At 43.7% G+C, this 21,541-nt stretch overlaps 1 protein-coding gene across 1 annotated transcript in view; it reads right to left on the reverse strand.

The window, feature by feature from the left end:
* LOC144508290 (docking protein 5-like) overlaps positions 1–16,876 on the reverse strand; it is a 416,872-nt gene extending 399,996 nt beyond the window's left edge. Inside the window, exon 1 of the mRNA XM_078236106.1 lies at positions 16,656–16,876. Within this exon, the coding sequence (XP_078092232.1) occupies positions 16,656–16,721 (66 nt within the window). The 5' untranslated portion in view covers positions 16,722–16,876. The remainder of the gene's footprint in view (positions 1–16,655) is intronic.
* Between the last annotated feature and the right edge of the window lie 4,665 nt (positions 16,877–21,541).

The following is a 21,541-nucleotide window of genomic DNA, read 5'->3' on the forward strand; positions in this document are numbered from 1 at the left end:
GAACCCAGGTCCCTGGCGCTGTGAGGCAGCAGTGCTAACCACTGTGCCACCATGTCGCCCCCGAAACTGGAGTTGAGGATCATATCAGACCAGACATGATTTAATTGAATGGTAAAATAGACTCGAATGGCCTACTTCTACTCCTACATTCTATGGTCCAACCCCTTTGGCCCCTGGTGAAATGGCTGTACCCTCTTCAAGGTCAATATTTCTTTCCTGATGTGAGGTACCAAAAACTAAACACAATACTTGATCTGACCAATTCTCTGCATAAAAGAAGCATAATTTCCTGTTCTTTGACCTTTACTGCAAGGAAGTTAGAATACAATTATTAATTAGCCTCTTGATTACATTTCGCATCTTGGTCATCAAGCTTTTTAAAGCCAGCTGGTGAAGGAAAGAGCTGGAACCAATCTTCAACCACTTTTATAAGCTTTTATTTAGAGAAATACCTTGCAAACATGCACCTCCTAACGTAGCCAGCACAGTTTTGGTTGGTTCCTCTTTCTGGGAGCTCAGGCAAAACCCTAGTTATTGCTCACAAACTGCATGCAGTTAAAGACAGCTAATATACAACTCGCACTAGCAACGCGCCAGCTTTCAGTCATACCTTCTGGATTCTCAAATCATTTTGTTCCTTTGCCATTCCCAGTTTCACACCATTAAGAAAATGTTCTTGTTTTTGTGGATTAAAAGTAAATAACTTCATGGAATGCCTGCATGGAATTCCATCTGCTCCAGTTTTTGTCCATTCACTTAATGTGCCCATCAGACTTCATAATTTCATGCTCCAATCTATACAATTTACTGTGCCTTCTAATTTGGCTTAGTTTCTGGAACTGTCATGTTAGGGTCAAAGGTGCTGGCTTTGAATCTGCTGTGGAGATGCCGGCGTTGGACTGGGGTAAACACAGTAAGAAGTTTAACAACACCAGGTTAAAGTCCAACAGGTTTATTTGGTAGCAAAAGCCACACAGCTTGCCTGGACCTGCAGAGTTTCACTGGCTGTCTTGTCTGGGGACAATACACATCTTTTTAGCCTGTCTTGATGCTCTCTCCACTCACGTTGTTTGTATCTTAAAGACTTGATTAGCTGTAAGTATTCGCATTCCAACCATTATTCATGTAAATTGAGTCTGTGTCTTTATATGCCCTGTTTGTGAACAGAATTCCCACTCACCTGAAGAAGGGGCTTGGAGCTCCGAAAGCTTGTGTGGCTTTTGCTACCAAATAAACCTGTTGGACTTTAACCTGGTGTTGTTAAACTTCTTACTTTGAATCTGCTGCTAGATTTGAGCAAGGAATCCAATCTGACACTAATGGATTGCTTCATTGACATTGTCCTATCATTACCAGATTCTAAGGGGTTCAAAAATATTCTTCTTTAAGGTATTAGGTAAAACAAGCAGAGATCCCCATTTCTTATTGAGCCACCAGTGAACACAAATGTCGAACTCTCTTCACAATAGATGACCATATGATTCCAATCAACCTCACTAGGTGACTTTGGTCCTATAAATTTGACTACTAGGAAACCAACTGGTGCTGCCTACAGCCTTTAAAATAATTACTAAGGACTTGGGCATTTTGGAACAATATCAATAGTGACTTTGAGAGACTAATCTCTTGCTTTGTGGTGCATGTAGATTACCATACTGAATATATAGATGGTTAGGTATACAGAATCACAGGAAGTGATATGGTGGATATATCATGTGATATAGTGGTTGGAACAATATTGATCAACACACAAGTGTATGAAGAGTTATTCTAGTATCTTGTTATTCAAAAAGAACCCTTCATTTAGGTTACCAATCACTATCATAACGTTCAGCATGTTTGTGTTGAGAGCCAGTAACACAATGTGGTGATGGTAGTGCACAACATGGCAACAGTGGTGCTGGTGCACAGCATGGGAGCAGCAATTTGCATTCAGTGGCACTGATTACAAAGCTGAGTCATTGTTGGGTAAGAAAAGAAGACAGGAAATCTGGCAAAATACAGGCAAATGATTGGAAAAGCAGTGGCATCAATGTTTAGGACCCAGTCCAAACAAAATCACGCTTGGGAATCAGTACGCCTCGAGTGAGTAATTAAAGGATGGGGGCAGATTTTAAAATGGTAGTTGTCCAGGAATGCAGAGATTCTGGTGGAATTGGGCTGAAAAAGTCTATCCGAATTGGGGTTGTGACACTGCAAAACCATTGAGCATCAGATTTACCTACTGAAAGTGGCTCTGTTGGCAGAGTCTCCCTGTGCAGAGGCTGAAAGCCCAAACTCCAACCACTGAGTTCAGACGTGCCAGAGATCCACTGCTGCAAATACTGTAGATCTGTATTCTTTTCTCCTTCAAGGGGAAATTCTTTGGAAAGAGAATTCTTGAAATGCAAGTGATTTTGATACCATGACAACAAAATATTCAGTTACGAATCGGAAGGTTCCGGATGTCCTCAACAAATTCAATTGATTAGATGGTGCATGGATTTGTGCTTCTTAGATTTAGCAGTTACAGAGCCCGACAAGCCAGCAGTAAAAATAAAGATAGTGATTAGCAATGGAGGCTTTATTGAATTAACACTTCTGGATTGACAGAAGCAGAACAAAACGACCCACCTAGACTGTGGATAATGCTGAAGGATCAGTTAAGAATTAAGGTCAATTTCAGAACTGATAGCCTATACACAACAGCTCCAAGAAACTATTGACCAGTTTGTTAGTAGATTTTGGGACAAAGGCAGATATTGTGATCTTTCAGATGCAGAGCTCTGAGAGAATAATGGAGTCAATAATCATATTGACCACAATAGAGACATTCCAAAAGGATCTGCTTCATATGAAAAAGAGGTACAACAGGTCCAGTTTAATTAAAGCTGGCAGAAAATACAAGGCTATAGTTGCAGACAGGCAATATAATATATTATATTGCCTGTCTGCAATGAAAGCAAGTGCTTGGAGAAGAACCGACCATAGGTGTGATAATCAAGACAGGGCAAGGCATGTGGCAAGAAAGATCGAAGGCCTCAGTCACATAACCAACCTGCATTTAGCAAAACCAGCAAGGGGTGTGGTCTAAAAGGGACACCAGGCAAAACTGTATAGAAAGTCTGGCAGTGAGGAAGTGGTCAGAAGTCGCAGCTTAGCAATAACAGATGCTACACTAATAAAATAAGAAAGACTTGACGAAATATCAGTTCAAGCATAGGCATCTCCATGAGATAGACAGAGACCTGGACAGTGGAAAGGACACTAAAAGTGACAAACTTGAGTTTGAAAATGAATAAGCTTTCAACACAAACCATGCAGCATGTGGATGTCATCACCACAGCCGAGATCATGGGAGGATATTACCTTTTCTTTGTCTAAATGCTGGATGGACTTGAAACTGGGAGAGCTCCAGACCCGTCTTTTGGGCATGTTTTTAGCTCTCCCCACACACACTCTGGCTGCAAAATTCTGAGCGAGGCCGTTGCTCGCTGCAGAAACCTGTGGGCGGGGCTTACCATGCCCTAAAACCTGCAGAGGGAGGTAGTGCGCAAGTGCAGGCCTCTGATACTGCACATGCGCATTAGCAGTAGCAGGGGTCTGACAGACAAAGAGAGAGCTGTCAGGCCCTTGCTAGTGCAGGCTGCCTGAAGCAGCCCTCTCCCTCCAACCCACTGCCGCAATCACGGGAGCCCACGGCTGTAGCTGCAGCCCCTGCCACCCAGACTGATCGCAGACCCCCTCCCTCCCCTACCGATCGCTGTAGAGTGGTGGAGTGGCAGCAAGCCCCCTCCCACATTAGCCCCAACCCCCCACTGGCCACTCCCCCCACTGACCCGTCCCTATTAGCTCTGTGCCCACTGGCCCCACCCCTGGCACTGCCTAGTGGGCATTGCCTAGGTGCCATGGTGGCACTGTCCAAGGGGCACCCCTCCTTGCCCTTGGCGCCCTAGGGGGCCTCAATGGCCTCCGATTCCATTGGCGAGGCCAAGTTGCCTGTTCCCCGTTCATGGGGAGCATGGCTATTCCTCAACGGCGAGAACCTTTCCTGACGAGGTCATAAAGGCAGATGAGGCCAGACGATTGAGCGCGAGGCCCGTTAATGATATGCAAGTGCTTCTTTAAATACATTTGAATAAATTAACCTGCCTCTCACCCATTTCCGGCAAGAGGCTGACTGCACCATGAATCTGACGCTCGTAAAATGGCTCCAGTCATGAAAACCGGCGCCAATCACGCTGATCACTTTACACCCCACTTTAAGACCGTGTCGCGCCCAAAAACAGGCGCAACATGATCGTAAAATCATGTCCTAGTAAAGAATGGCCAGCATCAGCTATGACAGAAGATAGGTATTGGGGCACATGGCAACATTTTACCATTGCGTATATTTGGTGAGAGGCTATGTTACAGTTGAGTGCTAGACTCCCATTGTTAATCTGCTATGTGAGATCATTGATGCTGAAGTGCAGATATGGAATTTCTGCATGGCTTCTACACTGTTAATGTCAATGGACCAGTGGCAACAGAATTGCGGGCATGTCATGATCTCTGTACAGATGGTGACCATTCACAAGGTCAGTAAGCAACAATGCTAGATGGCTGAGAGAAAGCTGAGAAGCTATGGACAGAGACTTCTAGTGATCCTGTTCATCAGTGAATGACCAGATCCATACAAGAGGCTTCCATAGACCTCAGAACCCTTTGGCAGTACTGAAATTGAATTGGCATTACAGATCGAGTCATTTTCAATGGCAGACAATTGCTGATACTGGAAGTATTCTATCAATATATTCTGTGGGTAATGAAAGAACAAGACGACTTGTACATGAGTCAGTTCATTGACCAGGGATCAATATTGACATAGAATGAGCTGTGAGGTTATATGCATGTCAGTTGAGTCAACAAAGAGCCATTCCACCCTCATGATGTTCTGGCACATCAGAATCCAGAATGGCTACTGACTTGTTTCCTGTCCGAAGTGATGATTCTTACTTGTTACTGACTACTCCAAATTTTCTATCACTCTTCAACTGAGGGGTACATTAAGTGCATCCGTGGCACACGCGATGAGGTGGGATTTTGCGACCTTGCTCGCTCCAAAACCATAAAATGCCACCCGAGGTCAACGGACATTTCCATTATCCGCCCCTCGTCCGCTCCGATTCTGTGGTGGCCAGGGCGGTAAAATTCTGGTCAATGAGTGCAATTTTCAGTCTTTTTGGTTCCCCAGACATGATAGTGTTGGACTAAAGTCCACTGGATAGCAGTAATCTCCTTTGAGATAGCTGTGCAAAAATGGGCTGTGAATCACATTACATTATTCCTACACTACCCAAGGTCAAGTGGGCTGACAGAAAGGAAGGTACTGACACTAAAGTCAATGATTTTGAAATGTTAGGAGACCGATCAAAACATTCAAGCATGTTGAAACTGCAAGCAATACCACTAGAAACACAATTAACATCGACAGCAGAGATTATGTTTGGAATGCAAGTCAGGACAACTCTTGTTATCATCCAATCAGAACATCATCAGTCTAAGAAAAAATATGAAAAAAGGCAAGAAAGAAATGAAAATCACTTGACAAATGACACGGTGGCACAGTGGTTAGCACTGCTGCCTCTCAGCGCCAGGGACCCAGGTTCGATTACCAGCTTGGGTCATCGTCAGTGTGGAGTTTGCACATTCTCCCCGTGACTGCGTGGGTTTCCTTTGGGCACTCCGGTTTCCTCCCACAGTCCAAAGGTATGCAGATTAGGTGGATTGGCCATGCTAAATTGACTTTTAGTGTCAGGGGGACTAGCTAGGATAAATGCATGGGGTTATGGGGATAAGGCCTGGGTGGGGTTGTGGTCGGTGCAGACTTGATGGACCGAATGGTCTCCTTCTGTATCATAGGATTCTATACATACTTGTGTGGAATTGCTTCCACTGCATGTAGAACAAAAGGTCAGAGTAATCGATCCACAAGAAAGGAAATGTTTCCCTGTGGAGGAGTCAAAGATCTGGAATGAGATATGATCATACAAAGAGACCACCATGAATGGAGTGATGTTGTGGAGGATTTGAGCTCAGCTGAAAGAGTTCCAATAGCTTCATACCAAACACCCACATAGTCTTCACGTTCAGGTTTCTGACAGTGGGATTAGGGAAGATGACACGCAAGGCAGTTGTCAGTGTATGTCCATGAGTTGTTATGATCCCAGCTCGGTAGATTATGGCCGGAATTCTCTGACCTCGCCTGCAGTTAGGATCCTCCAGTCCCGCTGCAGTGATGGAGATTTCGCTGAGCGCCAAATTCTCCATTCTTGCTGGCAGGGGTAGTGGGGCATGCAAGACTGGAAAATTCTTGCCCATAACTTTTATTATTTGTTTAGAGACGTGGGTGAACAGAGATGCTGCACAGATTTGTAAGGATAAGACAGGTTACAAAATATATCTTATACTCTAACGTTCTCTGTAAGTACACAGTCCATGTAAACCAAGAGGCAAAATGTGATCAGAAACACCACACTGTGAAACCAAGTCACAGATGCCACTGAAAACAGCTTCTGTAGATTTTACATCAAATCCTCGCAGCTGCTTGCCACACTGTGAGCCAACTGGAACTCTAACTTCAACATGAGGGCCTCCACTCTAAAAGGACACACTTTACCCATGTAAGGCTCTCTCAGAGAGTCTTCAGCAAGTATCCACATCCAGGATTTCAACCTCTGTTTTTAGTATTACTCGGCCCTGGAACATCACATGCATTCAAAGAACAAAGAACAAAGAAAATGACAGCACAGGAACAGATCCTTCGACCCTCCAAGCCTGCACTGACCATGCTGCCTGACTTAACTAAAACTCCCTACCCTTCAGGGGACCATATCCCTCTATTCCTATCCTATTCATGTACTTGTCAAGATGCCCCTTAAAAGTCACTACCGTATCCGCTTCCATTACCTCCCCCGGCAACGAGTTCCAGGCACCCACTACTCTCTGTAAAAAATCTGCCTCGTACGTCTCCTTTAAATCTTGCCCCTCGCACTTTAAACCTATGCCCCCTAGTAATTGACTCTTCCACCCTGGGCAAAAGCTTCTGACTATCCACTCTGTCCATGCCTCTGTAGACTTCTATCAGGTCTCCCCTCAACCTCCGTCGCTCCAGTGAGAACAAACCAAGTTTCTCCAACCTCTCCTCATAGCTCATGCCCTCCATACCAGGCAACATCCTGGTAAATCTTTTCTGTACCCTCTCTAAAGCCTCCACATACTTCTGGTAGTGTGGTGACCAGAATTGAACACTATATTCCAAGTGCGGCCTAACTAAGGTTCTATAAAGCTGCAACATGACTTGTCAATTTTTAAACTCAATACCCCAGCCAATGAAGGCAAGCATGCCGTATGCCTTCTTGACTACCTTCTCCACCTGCATTGCCACTTTCAGTGACCTGTGTACTTGTACACCCAGATCCCTTTGCCTATCAATACTCTTAACGGTTCTGCCAAGTTTCCATGTAATCTCTCAGGTACTCAGCCATGCCAATAGAACATCACTGCTTCACTGGTGGTATTAAGGTGTCACCATCCTTTGGATTATTTCAGATGCCTGGCTTCTCGCTAATTGACTTCTCTAGATCTGCACCTTGCAGCTTTGTCTTTAACTGGGAGCCTCATTTTCTGCTCCTGATTTCACTGAACAGAACCATTTGACAGATTTCCTGGATCACTCATTCCCTGATTTATGGCTGTTTTTTAGCTCCTGGAACTTACTTTCTGCATCCCTGTATTGTTCTGTCTGTACTGTCAGGTTATCTGGTTCCAACTGAACTCTAACTACTTCTGCTTTTCAGTTTGAGCCACTGGTTGTTAAGCAACAGATTTTTAAAAAAACTTCTAATTGCTTTTACGTTGTAAACCTTTAATTACAATTCAGGCAAAGTTTAAAGTGCAATTAAAATCTATGGACGTTCGGGCACCTTTGATTAACATGAAGCTAATTAAAATCTCAGCCCTTTCTTAGTACACAAATTCAGAAACACAAATTAAAACAATCCTTATTTCTAATATCCACAAGCAAATATAAATTATTTAAACCATATTACTTAAGAGTCAAGAGAATTTCAGGTCTCAAAGTTTCACTGTTACCACGTCAGGCTGAAACAGTGAACTACCCATTCATTTCAGAGACACTTGAACAAGTACTGAGAAAGTCAATACAAGTGTTGTTCACAATTATCCTATTCCATTATGGAAAGAATGACACAAGTTATAAGCTAAGAAAAGGGTGAATATTGTGATAGTTTAACCACTGTACATGGTGGCACTGTGGTTAGTGCTGCTGCCTCATGGCACCAGGAACCTGGGTTTGATTCCCAGCTTGGATCACTGTCTGTGCGGACTCCGCACGCTCTCCCCGTGTCTGCGTGGTTTCCTCCAGATGCTCCGGTTTCCTCCCGCAGTCCAAAAAACGTGCTGGTTAGGTGGATTGGTCATGCTAAATTCTCCCTCAGTGTACCTGAATAGGCGCTGGAGTGTGACGACGAGGGGATTTTCACAACTTCATTGCAGTGTTAATATAAGCCTACTTGTGACACTAATAAATAAATAGCAACATAAAGCTGAATATGTAAATAGTTTGGTTTACATTATTGAAGGAAGTGATACAAGTTAACATGTGCAATATAGTAAGTATTGTTGGCAATAATGATCAGCAGGTAACATATGTTATGAAGAGCTCTCCTGGGATCTTGTTATTCTTCAATAAATAACCTTCAGTTGGATTACCAAACATGTTCATGATGTTTAATATGTTTGTGTAAAGAGCCAATAACACATCTTTCACCCAAAATGAATGTGGACTCAACCTTCCCACTCAAGAGTCAGGAATTTGAATGCATGTTTTCATCCTTGAAACTACCAGCAAATGCAGATTCACCCCTTTCTATAGCACCGAAGGACAACAATAATTTGTATTTACACAGCTCTTGCAGTGTAATGAAAGGTCCTCATGCGCATTATAAAACTAAATATGAAACCAAGGCATGCAAATAGATATTAGATCAGATGACCAAAAGCTTAGTCAAAGAGGTAGATTTTAAGGACCATCTTAAAAGGAGAAAAGAAAGGTAGAGAGACAGGAAGGTTAAAGGAGGGAATGCCAAAGCTTAGGACCCAGGTGGTTGAGATTCCAACAATCAATATTGGATCAATAAAATCAAGGATGCTCAAAAGAGGCCAGATTTGGAGAAACACTGAGGGGGGATTTGTAAATAAGAAAGACAATTGTAAACTCAAGACATTGCTGAACTGGGAGCCAATGTAATTCAGTGAGCATATGGATGATGGGCGAACAGAACTGAATGCAAATTAGGATATGGGCAGCAGAGTTTTAGATGTCCTTCAGTTCATGGAATGTATAATATGGGAGATCATCCAGGGGTCCTTTGGAATGGTGAAGTCTGCAAGCAACAAAGGCATGAGCAAGTGGGGCAATGTTACAGAGATGGAAATAGAGGTCTCAGAAATGGTGCAAATATGTGTTTGGAAGGTTGCCAACAGTCGGGTTCAGCCTCAGAGTTGATGGGACTTGATTGAAGTTGGTGGTTAGGGAAGAGAATTTGTGGTGGGGACAGAAGACAATAGCTTTGAACTTCCCAATATTCAATTGGAGAAATTCCTGCTCATCCAGTCCTGGATATCAGGAAAGCAGTCTGCCTTTAGAGACAGGGAGGGGCGATGAGAGGTAGTGGGGAGGTAAAGGTGAATGTTCTCAGCATGCATGTGAAACTAAATTATGTCACTGAAAGATCGTATTTGGCTAAGAAATTAGAGGCCTCAATGAAAGATCCTTAGGGTCACCCGTGATTTGCAGTAACAGTTGGGTTTATCTGATGATTTTAATGGGGCATCAAAGTTGGAGTTGAAGGTGTGAAGAAGGATTGGGAGGGGCAAGGAGTGATCTTGATGGAGCGTAGTACTGTCACTGAAGCCAGTCTTCCATCACCAACATCCTTTATTTACACAATGAATAAAGCACCGCCTCTGAGGCACAGCATACAAGTCAAAGTCCTGAGAACTCCAGTCCCCTGGTCTGGGGAGAGCCAGCTGATGTTTAACTCCTCCTTCTCCTTTCCTATTGGACGAGCGTTCGCTCACTCAAAAGGGGAATTCATGTTCCACGAGGTTGACAGGGAGATCTATTGATGATCCCCCCCTAATCATAACATCCCTCCCCCTTAAATTTGTTTCTCCCCCAGCACGCCCGCCATGGGAAGGTCCTTATTGCTGCTTGGCAATCAGCCTGGGGTTGGTTGAAGATGAGAGCAGATCTGGTGGTGTGAACCGAAATGAAGACCTTCATTTTCAGAGAAGCATCATTAGGCCACATTAGGGCTCTGCTTCTTCCACTTCCATCTCGGAATCCATGCCCTCATCACCCGGAGGGGCAGATGTAGGTTCGGCTTCAAGTCGTCACCCAATTCTGACAGCGGCCGTCTCCGTGGTTGGTATTGAGGCCTGCCCTGGCACGGGCTCCCTGCTACTCAGGTGGTCAAGGTGGTCCACAACTTTGCCTTGCACTTTTACTTTATAAGATAAGGGCCCTGCTTTCTCCAGTACGATCCCAGGGACCCAGCTGAGACCATCTCTGAAATATCTCATGTGGACCAGGTCGCTGATTTGAGCATTCTTTCTGTCCTTGCAGAATCATGAGTTTTCTTCTGGTTCTCTTGTTTGGGACTCCACCCTCCCCGCCAGGTTTGGGAAGAAGAGGCTTAGTCTCGTTCAAAGTTGTCATCCCATTAACAATTCTGATGGGACAATTCCTATTGTCGTATGAGGGATAGCCCGATAGTCGATTAGAAACCGTGCCAGTTAGATAGATGCTGTGGGTTGTTTCTTCATACTGAGCTTAAAAGTCTGCACCACCAGCTCGGCCAACCCATTTGATGACGGGTGAAGGATTGCTGTTCTAAGGTGTCTGATGCCATTAGAAAGAATAATATTCTGGAACTTAATAAAGGTGGTGCTGTTGTCAGAAACCAGGAAGTGGTGGAGCACATGTGATGTGCCACCAGCCATTTGGAGTGTGTCCATGAACAGAAACACGGAACAGATAACAGACCCTGCAAAGGCCACATGTACTCGGCCGGAGGCCTGCCAGATTACTCCTACAAATGTTCTGGTCGTCAGATTATCGGAAGGATGTGATTGCACTGGACGGTGTGCAGAGGAGATTCACCAGGATGCTGCCTGGGTTGGAACATTTAAGTTATGGAGAGAGGTTGCTTTGGCTTGGATTGTTTTCATTGGTGCAGAGAAGATTGAGGGGTGACCTGATCAAGGTGTGCAAGATTTTGAGGGACATGGACAGAATGAATAAGAGGTAGCTGTTCCCCTTAGTTGAAGGGCTAGTCATGAGGGGATATAGGTTCAAGGTGAGGGGCAGGTGGTTTTGGGGAGTTGAGGAAAATTTTCTTTACCCAGCGGGTGGTGACGGTCCGGAATGCACTGCCTGGGAGAGTGGTAGAGGTAGGTTGGCTCACATCCTTTAAAAAGTATCTGGATGAGCATTTGGCACATCCTAACTTTCAGGCCTATGGGCCAAGTGCTGGCAGATGGGATTCGGTGGGAGCTCAGGCATTTCTAATGTGTCGGTGTGGATGTGATGGGCCAAAAGGCCTTTTCTGCGCTGTATGATTCTATGATGTGGAGAGGCTGGGGGGAGGGGAAGTTTTTGATTCTCATCCTGGCATGAACCACACCGTCTGACCAAGACTATAATGTCTGCATTAATGCTGGGCCACTGGAGAGAGTATGGAACTGGTCTTGCTCTAAAATACTTAGGCATAGCATCGGCATAGATCTTGGCTTTGGCTCCCCTTCCTGGAAAACTTCAAGGTACTTATTGATGACATTGTACAGACCCTCTATGCTCAGCCTGAAGAGCTCCAGCCAGTGTTGGAGCCAGTCTCTCCCCATAATGTTAGGTCCTTGTCCCCTTACAATGCTGAATGGACGTCCAGCTGACTGTAAGTCCCTAGGGTCACTGTGGTGCCCGTTATCTGTAATGGTTCCCCCATGGATGTGGCTCGCCTATGTTTGTGCCTCCTGAGCAAAGGAGCTGAAGGCGATCATAGGTCTGCTCCCTGATAACAAAGACCTCAGCCCCTTTGTTCACCTCCATTTTTAATGGGTGCCCATTTACTAACAGCTCCACTATCATGGGGGTGACCTTTATCATGGAGCTGCGGTTTAATCGCTCCATCCCTGTTTCTGGTAGTGGGGACATCTGCAAGTTCCGAACTGTTACTGGACCTGGCCTCTTTCTTAAACAGCACATATTTTGCCTGTTCCGGTACTTTGCCTTGGTTGTGGTCTTTTGCAATGCTCGCCTGGCATCTACAACCTTCTGGAACTCGTTTCCCAGAAGTCTTAAGACTGTCACTGCCTTTCTTTGACTGCCAGGTGATGCGACTTGGGCTCCAATGTTGTAATGATATTTTACTTACATAAATGTTCTCAGTTGAGGAATGAACCCTCCATGAGTTTTCTGTCTTGCTTGCCATGGATGCAAATCCCATTATGGCCGCTAACTCTTACGAGTTTAAAGTCTATTTATTCTTGTCACAAGTAAGCTTATGTTAACACTGCAATGATGTTACTGTGAAAATCTCCTAATCGCACATTCCGGTGGCGTCTGTTCGGGTACACAGAGGGAAAAGTTAGCATGGCCAATGCACCTAACCGACATGTCTTTTGGACTGTGGTAGGAAGCCAGAGCCCCCAGAGGAAACCCACACAGACACGAGGAGAAAGTGCAAACTCCGCACAGTGACCCAAGCTGGGAATTGAACCCAGGTCCCTGGCACTGTGAGGCACGAGAGGACCGTAACGGGATTTCTGCCACAGAGATCTCAGAATGACATCTTCCCCGTCCCCTGCTGGTGTCATAATCAATAGGGCCATTTAAACTCACCTGACTCCATCAATTTAAATATGCAGAAATGGTTTTATGCCATAGCTTCTGGGTTTCCGATATATTCTCTCCCCCACCACTGCCGTCATGTCATGCCAGTGGGAATCACTATTCATTTCCAAAAACAGAAACCAGTGATGACCATGCCAGGGTGAGTATAGCCTTCGGGTGGTGAGGGAACCAGCTGGGTAGTGCCAATGTCAGGTCAATGCTGCCAGGAGCAGGACTCCTAGGAAACTATGAAGTGGGAGGAGGGGAATGTCTGCATTGTGGAGGAGGGGGTGAGCTCTGATGCCCCAATCCTGGCAATGATGGAGGAAGGGTTATTTAACTTTAATTTGAGACCTTTTGAAGATGGCCTTGCTGGTGTATTTAGGCTCTGCCCCTCAGGAATGAGGGCCCAAGACACACCCACCTGTTTTTTTTGACAGTGTCAGAAAGATCTGGGGAGAAACATGTCAGAACACGGCACTTTGCGATCGATCTTACCTTTTCATCCCACTCATCAGCCAGATGATAAAATCGTGAGAGAGCCGAAATATCCGGCAAGATCCGCCACGCACCTGAAAAGGGCTCAAGACTGATTGAAATATTTAAATTCTATGTAAAATAGCAATTAAATATTACAAGTGAGCCTGGGACGGAATGGTCCCGTATGGTCCCCCTTAACAGGGACCAGGCATGATGGTCTTGGCAGTAGGATTGAGGTCCCCCCAGCAGATTGGGAACAAGGGGGTGGGGGAGGGGGAGGTTCCCTTGGGCAATGCCAGCCTGGCACTCTGGCATTGTTTAGAGCACCCTGGCACTGCCAGCCTGTCACACTAGCTGCGCCCACCAGGCTCCAGGCAGTGCCTAGGGGGAGGGGGGGGGCAGTGCCACTCTCCAACAGCGATTGGGAGTTGGGAGGGGGTACTGCCGCGTTCTGCAACAGCAATTGGGTATCGGTCCAGGTGAGGGGGAATTCTCTCCTGTTTGCACACTTGTTTGCTACCGCGAAGGTTTTTGGTTAGATTGCTCCCTTTACCATTTTTTGGGAAACTTCCACCCACCTTTTTTCAGATCAGGAGTTAAACGAAGGCTTTTTCTTTCCCACCCTGATAACAGCGAGGATCACTACTGGTCTCCACCACGTCAGGCGGGCGGGGGTGGGGTGGGTGGGGTGGGTGCTCTGAGACCATTTAAACTCACAGGGGCATGGCCGAGCATTGCACATTGGGCAGTACCCACCTGGTCATGCCCAACTTGTACAGTGGAAGGACCCACCTGGCACATTGGCTGTGGCCAATGGGCAACCCAGTGGTGTGCCAGTTGTGCACCAGCAGTATGTCAGGGGCAGTGCCAAGGGAGTGGGGACTATGCAAGGGATTCTGTCAGGAGGTGGGGTTCTGACTGGAGGGAGAAGGCATTCTGACCAGGGGAAATCATGCAGGGGTGGATCATGAAGGCGGTCATGATGGGGGCAGTGGTTTTCGGTATGACGGGAGTGGGGGACATACGCTGCCCACGAACCCTTGCCGAGACAGGGATGGACAAACATGCTGCTGATGGGTGGGTGGGGGTGGGGGGGTGGTATGTAGCGATGTCTGTGCGGTGAGCAAGGGGGTCTCCCAGTGCACTCTGAGATTGGGGTGCCCTTGCGAAACGGTGCCCGAACACCCTGAAGCCAGGGTCACCAACGCTGAACCCAGGGTTTTTACCCTGAACCCCCCCCCCAGTACCAGCCCAAAACTTCCAACTCTCCAAAAAAGTGACCGCGTGTGGGAGGATTGCAGTGAGGAGTGTGCCTGAGAGACTGGCATGGATCACTCCATCATTCTCAACATTATGACACTAGAATTCCACCCATTGTGTCCAATTTTGGACAACGCAGGTCAAGAAAAATTTGAAGGCACTGAGGAGGGTGCAGAAAGGAGTTCTGAGAACAGTTCCATGGGTAAGGCATTTCAGTTACAGTCTGGTGGAGGCCAATTCAATTGTGATTTTCAAAAGGAAAGGGTAGTTACCTAAAAAGAGGTTGCAAAATGACGGGGCTATGGGAAAGAACAGGGTAGCGGGAGCAGCTGAGTTGCTCTTGCAGTGAGTTGGCACAGACATACAGGGTGGTATGGACTCCTTCTGTGCTGTAACCTTTCGATATTGATGCCATCCAGAACCCATGCTACTTAATAGTAGCCATTGCTTCAGTTGGCATTTTAAAAATTTAAAAAAAACCACCAGAACCTCAATAAGTCAATACCTTAACACATTTCTGTGCTTTCTGGACACTTAACAGTTAATAAAGATGCAAATCTAATTTAATAGCACATGGTTGTAACTGAATAAGCCGACAGACGAGCAGTAGACCATACTAAGCCCATGGGGCTGTGTGTATCTCACAATTTATTTATCTCGATCTCAAGGACAGATACAGCACTATCTTTTCCACTTCCCTCCCACCTGGACTCTCTGTCTCTGCCCCCCACCCCACCAAAAAAAAAATAGTGCTGGTTTTCCCAATTTCATGCACTACATATTAAACGTGCACGTCCATATTGGCAAACCACGCCTGCTTTCAATCACCCAACACAAGGACATATATTACAGAAAATATTGTGTATTGTAACACTGTCATGTAGAAAATGGTCCAGGACAACTGTGATCTTTCCCCTGTCAAGCAAAATAAAAATCATCTGACAGCTCTTTACAGAGAGACAACTCCCATTTAACTTACTGTATACTTCAACTCCACTCGATACCCTTAATCAACTTTGACCTTTTCAAACATATTCTTGTTTGGTTACCGATGACATTCAATCTGTGATTGCTTAACATGCTTGCTAAGGTTATGGATTTATTTTGTCTTTCATCCTATTATGGCAGGGATTGATCACTATTACAGGTGAACAATGATACATACAACGGGCAACATAGTTGCAAGAACTTCCAAACATATGAACAAGAGTAATACTTCAACGATCATTTAACATACATTGATTTTTTTTTAAATGCACATCCCACATTGTGTTATGTATCAAGTGGCAACATTACACATAACAATCAGATGTTACTTTAAACAATGCACACTGTGGTGAAATTTAAATAGATTTCAAGAAACCAAGGAAACAATTGGCAGCATTACTTCACCGGTCTATCTTGTGATTATATTTTGCTGAAGTATATTTATTTGGAACAAGAAACTTCCATTCATTGTTCTATACTCCTTCACCTACCTTGAAAGTAAAATCATGTTGAATCAGGACTTGACTGATTGCAACCAAATGTTTCAAAACATGTATAGATTTTTTTTTAAAAACACTTCTTACTGAATTATTCGGTTTTGTTACTCATTTTCATGTTCTTTTTTTGAATTTGGGACACCCTTCTGTGCTTAAATCATTAACCTTGCATGTTTGCCTTTTGTGTAAAAAAGATCTGTCAACAGTAACTTTTCCACAATCCTAATAAAAAAAGATCTTCAAGAATGTGTTGCTTGCTGTAATGTACAATCCCACTGATAATGTTGCTGTTCAATTGAAACAAAAAGCCAGCCAAGTACAGTGCTTATGATCTCCTTATAAACTCCAGATATAATCCCTTGTTGCTAATCTACAGTAACAGCTAGTACCTGAGCTATACTTATTACTAATGACATATACTCCATTCAACGTAAATATTGACACAAGAAAAATGCTTTGACGTAAAGAACAAAGCATTACAGAAAAATACTCACCCCTAAGCGTCTGCTACGAATCTTCACATATCCCTGCTTGACAATGTCATTAAAATTTGAAGCCATTACTTTTCTGCTCAGCTCAGTAACTGAATAATATGTCAGCACTGTACTCCAGCTCCAAATGCAGTTTCTCCCGCTCTCAGTTTATCCACAGTTGAGCATCTGCTTAAACCTCCCGGCCTTAGGGCTAGCAGCAAGGCTTATTCCACCTACAAAGTGAGGGAGAGACAGTGAGGCAGTATGTCAGAGTGAGAATGCATCAGCTGATACTCGATCATTGCTGCTCCATGGAATGTACCACCATTCTCACTCACTGAAGGGCTGGTGTCAAAGGGTTCGTATCCACTAGAATGAAGTTACTGGCTCAAGCACAATGTTCTGATGCCAAAGATTTAAGCTTCTGTCAAAGACCTGAGCAAATGATATTAATCTGTTGTTGGTTCCTTAAATTAAAAACCTTCCCCAGTATTTTACTTCTTTTTTTATGCAAAGCTCGGTGTATAAACCAGACCTGGAATTAAAATAACCCTTCAGAAAAAAATATATAGGGAAGCTACTTTTTGCAATTGGCTATTTTCATAAATACTTGGTACATTTAGATGCGCATTCCTGCTTAATATTTACATTACAGAGTAGACTCACTTTATTTTCTGCATGAAACCTGACTGAGATTAAAAAGAAAACAAGCCAAACCTGAACCCCTTCATCTTTGTAAAATACTGGCACAGGAAATCTGGATACCAAATAAAGCAGGACTGTGATTTGTTCCCAAACTATTAATCATTGCATCTGTCAAATATATGTAATTACTTCATCAGTCGCATAAGTAGTGTAATACTTTGATGAGTGCAGCACGTGTGTTGCAATGAACTTGGTATAACAAATGCAAAAACAGAGTAAGTTCCAGTTTATTTGTGTTTATTTCTAGCCTACCATAAATAAGCAATTTTCTCAGTATTTAATTACTGGTATATTGTGCATAGAAATATTGCACCTAATGTATTCAAGAAAAGTAAGTACTTTAAAAGATGACTTTTCAGGACTCAAAGGGTCAAATGCTCTCTCATAAGAATGTAAGTGCGTGCAGGTTGAAGTTTTCCACTTAATTTTTCATTGCCTCCAAACGTTTAAAATACATATAAAGTTGGATGTAATCTCATCATGTTTGGCATCTATAACACATTATGTTTCCCATTTTATTCCCAAGCATAGATAGGTGGGAAAAATGTCTTCTGTTGCATGGCTCAAGGTACATACATATGTCTTACTTGGCAATATCAGGAATGGTTCACATGAGGAATGGAAGACTAAATTCCCATATAAAGCCCCTTTTAGATAAATCAAGTTTTTTTTTATATACTTCCTTCCAAAAAATTTAACTCTCATGTATTGAATTTCTATCCCAATGAGGGTTGGAGCTATTTGTTCCCTGCTTTAATGAAAAACAATGCAATTGAAAGCTTTGTCTAAATAGGGCCCTTCAGGCAGACCTCAACAGTGGGCAGATCTGCTTTGAGTAAAGCAAAAATCAGCCTGCAGGCTGCTTACATCATCTCCCTGACCCCAATTTTTGTGGTCTGCATTCTCCCCTGGGTCTAGTTATTATTTCTTGGGATGAAGAATAGAAATTAAGATCTAGAGGTAAATGCAGTTTTTGGCATATTCCCATGGCAAGATATATAGATATGTTGGCTATGACAAACCAGCAACCTAAACAATGTTATGAATGTACAGGTTGAAGGCATGAAGTGAACCAAATTTGTTTCAGGTTCAGGAGTTTTTATTGTCCCACAGAAGCTTTGGATAACAACATTTATTCTGTTGAATAAAAAAAATCAAGAACCATGCAGTTGATTGCTTTCAGTTTAAGGCAAATTGAAAAAAATAAAGGGGCAGATACATTTGTTGCTTTCACTGTGATAACAAATATTACCCCTTTATGCCCTATACATGCTACAATAGGGACTATACTCCAAAAGTAATAAATTGGCTGTTCAGTGCTTTGGGACATTTGAGGTTGTGGAAGGCACTATGCAAATCTTTCTTCTTTGCAGACTATTTTATGGTCACCCATCCTCTCAAGCCAATTTGATTCGCTATTGGCTAAAAGATACATTATAGCTCTGTAGCTGAATGATTTTTGATTCAAAACCGGGTACTTGAAACGTATCCTGCCAATACTTCCTAAGCTGCAATCACTGACAACCAATGATATTTTTCAACAACAAGCTCCAGTCTCATAGTTTGAGGATAAGGAGTGAACCTTTTAGAACTGAGGTGAGGAGAAATTTCTTCCTCCAGTGGGTGGTGAATGTGTGGAATTCACTATCACAGAAAGTAGTTGAAGCCAAAGTGTTGTCTGATTTCAAGAAGAAATTAGATATAGCTCTTGGAACTAAGGGGATATTGAATTTGATGATCAGCGATGATCAAAATGAATGGCGGAGCAGGCTCGAAGGGCCGAATGACCTACTCCTGCTTCTATTTTCTACCAAGGTAAGCCTCAATCTTGAAGTGCCCAACAACCTAGTGACAAGAAGGAGCTCAGTCCATTCCTTGAGTCAACCAAACTTTGATTGAGGAATCTGAGGAAATGAGTGTTTCAATGGTGCTCTTGATAACAACACAGATTCAGTCCTGCCTCAGGACATCTACTGTCAGTCACTCCTCAGCAACAAGCAAATACCATGAAGCAAATCAAACTGTTATTGTTAATGTAGCAAACAAGGCTTCTTAAATGTTTCATTGTATAGTAGAGATCTGATAATTATCCTGCCTGAATCATTCACTTTTCTATGTTTTCCAGGAACTCACTCAGATTAATTCTTCAGCATTGAATGTAAATTTTGCCAATTTAATCAGGAACATTTCCTCCGTGGTTAATTAATTTATTTTGCAAAGTTCTCACCAAGTTTATTTAAGCAATCTGTAAGATGTAGTATTGTCAGTGGATTGATCACGTCAGGACTCTTAGGCATCCAAGGTCCCTTGAATAATAGGGCAAAAGTGAACAACTAGTAGCGTTTATGAAAGAAAGATATGTCATTCGCAGGAACATGTCTGTCACTATTGCTGAGGGAAAATAATTTGTTCAAATCAGAGTTGACACAATCTCTGTAATCTCCAATCTCATGATACCACACATGCTCAGTTAAGCACAAAATCAGGCATTTGCTGTCCAGAGAGTGGTTAGACGTGGACCTCTGCCACATAGCGAAGTTAAGGCAAATAGCATACATGCATTTAGCGGAAGCTTGACAAGTACACAAGGGAGAAAGGAATAAAAGGAACCTGGGTTTGACCCCGGCCTTGGGTGACTGTGTGAATTTTGCACCTTCTCCCTGTGTCTGCGTGAGTTTCATCCAAGTGCTCCTGTTTTCTCACAAAGTCCAAAGATGTGCAGTTTAGATAAATTGGCCATACTAAATTGCCCCTTAATGTCCAAAGATGTGCAGGTTAGCTGGATTAGCCATGGGAAATGCGTGGGGTTACGGTGGGGTTGGGCCTGAGTAAGCTACTCTGTCAGAGAGCCGGTGCAGACTTAATGGGTCCAATGTCCTCCTTCTGCACTAAGAAATAAGAATAAGGTTAGATGAAATAGCATGGGAGGAGGTTTGTGTGGAATGTTAATTCTGGCATGAGCCAGTGGACTGAAGGGACTGATGTTTCTGTGATAGGCAATAAACAAGTGGCATTCATTGCACTTGCATTTGTCCATAGTCTCTCTCTCTGCTGGTTTTTGCACTGATTATTACTTTAATTAGAGAGCCAAAACAGCACAGCACATAGTTCTCAGATCCCATGCATGTAAACAGAAATCCGTAACTAATCAGATTGCAGAATTGTCAATGAGGAATGCAAAGTTGGGTGGAGGAAGTATAACTGAGAGTACTTAAGTTAATGTCAAATCAGAACAGAAAGTAAAATAAGAGGGGGAAATAAGATTAAGAGAGATAAAAAGGGACAGAAAGAAATGTTTTAGAACAAGTATTTACTATGTTAACTGTAGTTCAAGTAGTAGCACTCTAACCTCTGAATCACGAGCTTCTGGGATAAGTCCCACTCAAGGGCTTGAACACAAAAAGCCCACGGTTGACATGTGTTTTTCAGACAAGACATTAAACTGAGGTCCCTTCTGTCAACCTGGATGAATATAAAGGATCCCATAGTACAGCAGGGAGTTATTCCTGGTATCCTAGCTGATATTTACCCCTCAATCAACATCATAAAGAAACAGATCATCTGGTCATTATTACATTGATGTTTGTAGGAGTTTGTTATGTGCAAATTAGCTACCGCGTTTCCGACATTACAGCAGGAAGTAAGTCAGTCACCAGATGATCATAGGCCGCTCTCCTCTGACGGGGGAGAGCTGACTGGTGGTGATTTAACCTGAGGATTACCACAGCTCAGGTGACGGGCAATAGCCTCAGTCAGTATGGGATTTGAACTTGCGCTGTTGGCGTCGCTCTACATCACTCTTTTAAGCACTCCACGGCTTTCTGGGTTCAACAACGGAGATCACCAATTTGAGATCAAAACCTTTGTCCCCTTTCTTTATTAATTACTTTTGTTTTTGGGCTGCAGCTGCTGGTGACTCTGCATTTCCCATTTACATCTCCTCTGAATGATCCTTTGTTTAAAAAATTGATCTATTAGCATTTCCTTTTCTTTTGCACCATCATCTCTTTTGTTGTTTAATCTCTTCCACTGTCCAGCCAGTCACACGACCTTGATTCCTGTTCTTCCTCTGCCCCCTTACCCTCGCCCTGCCTCTGTATTCGTTCAAAACCTGTTACTTCTCTAACTTTTCCAGTTGATGATCTTTCAGCAGAACGTGAAATGGTTCCACGGCACAATGATTCGCACTGCTGCTTCTCAGC

The sequence above is a fragment of the Mustelus asterias genome, chromosome 20 (genome assembly GCF_964213995.1).
Source record: "Mustelus asterias chromosome 20, sMusAst1.hap1.1, whole genome shotgun sequence".
Classification (NCBI taxonomy): Eukaryota; Metazoa; Chordata; class Chondrichthyes; order Carcharhiniformes; family Triakidae; genus Mustelus; species Mustelus asterias.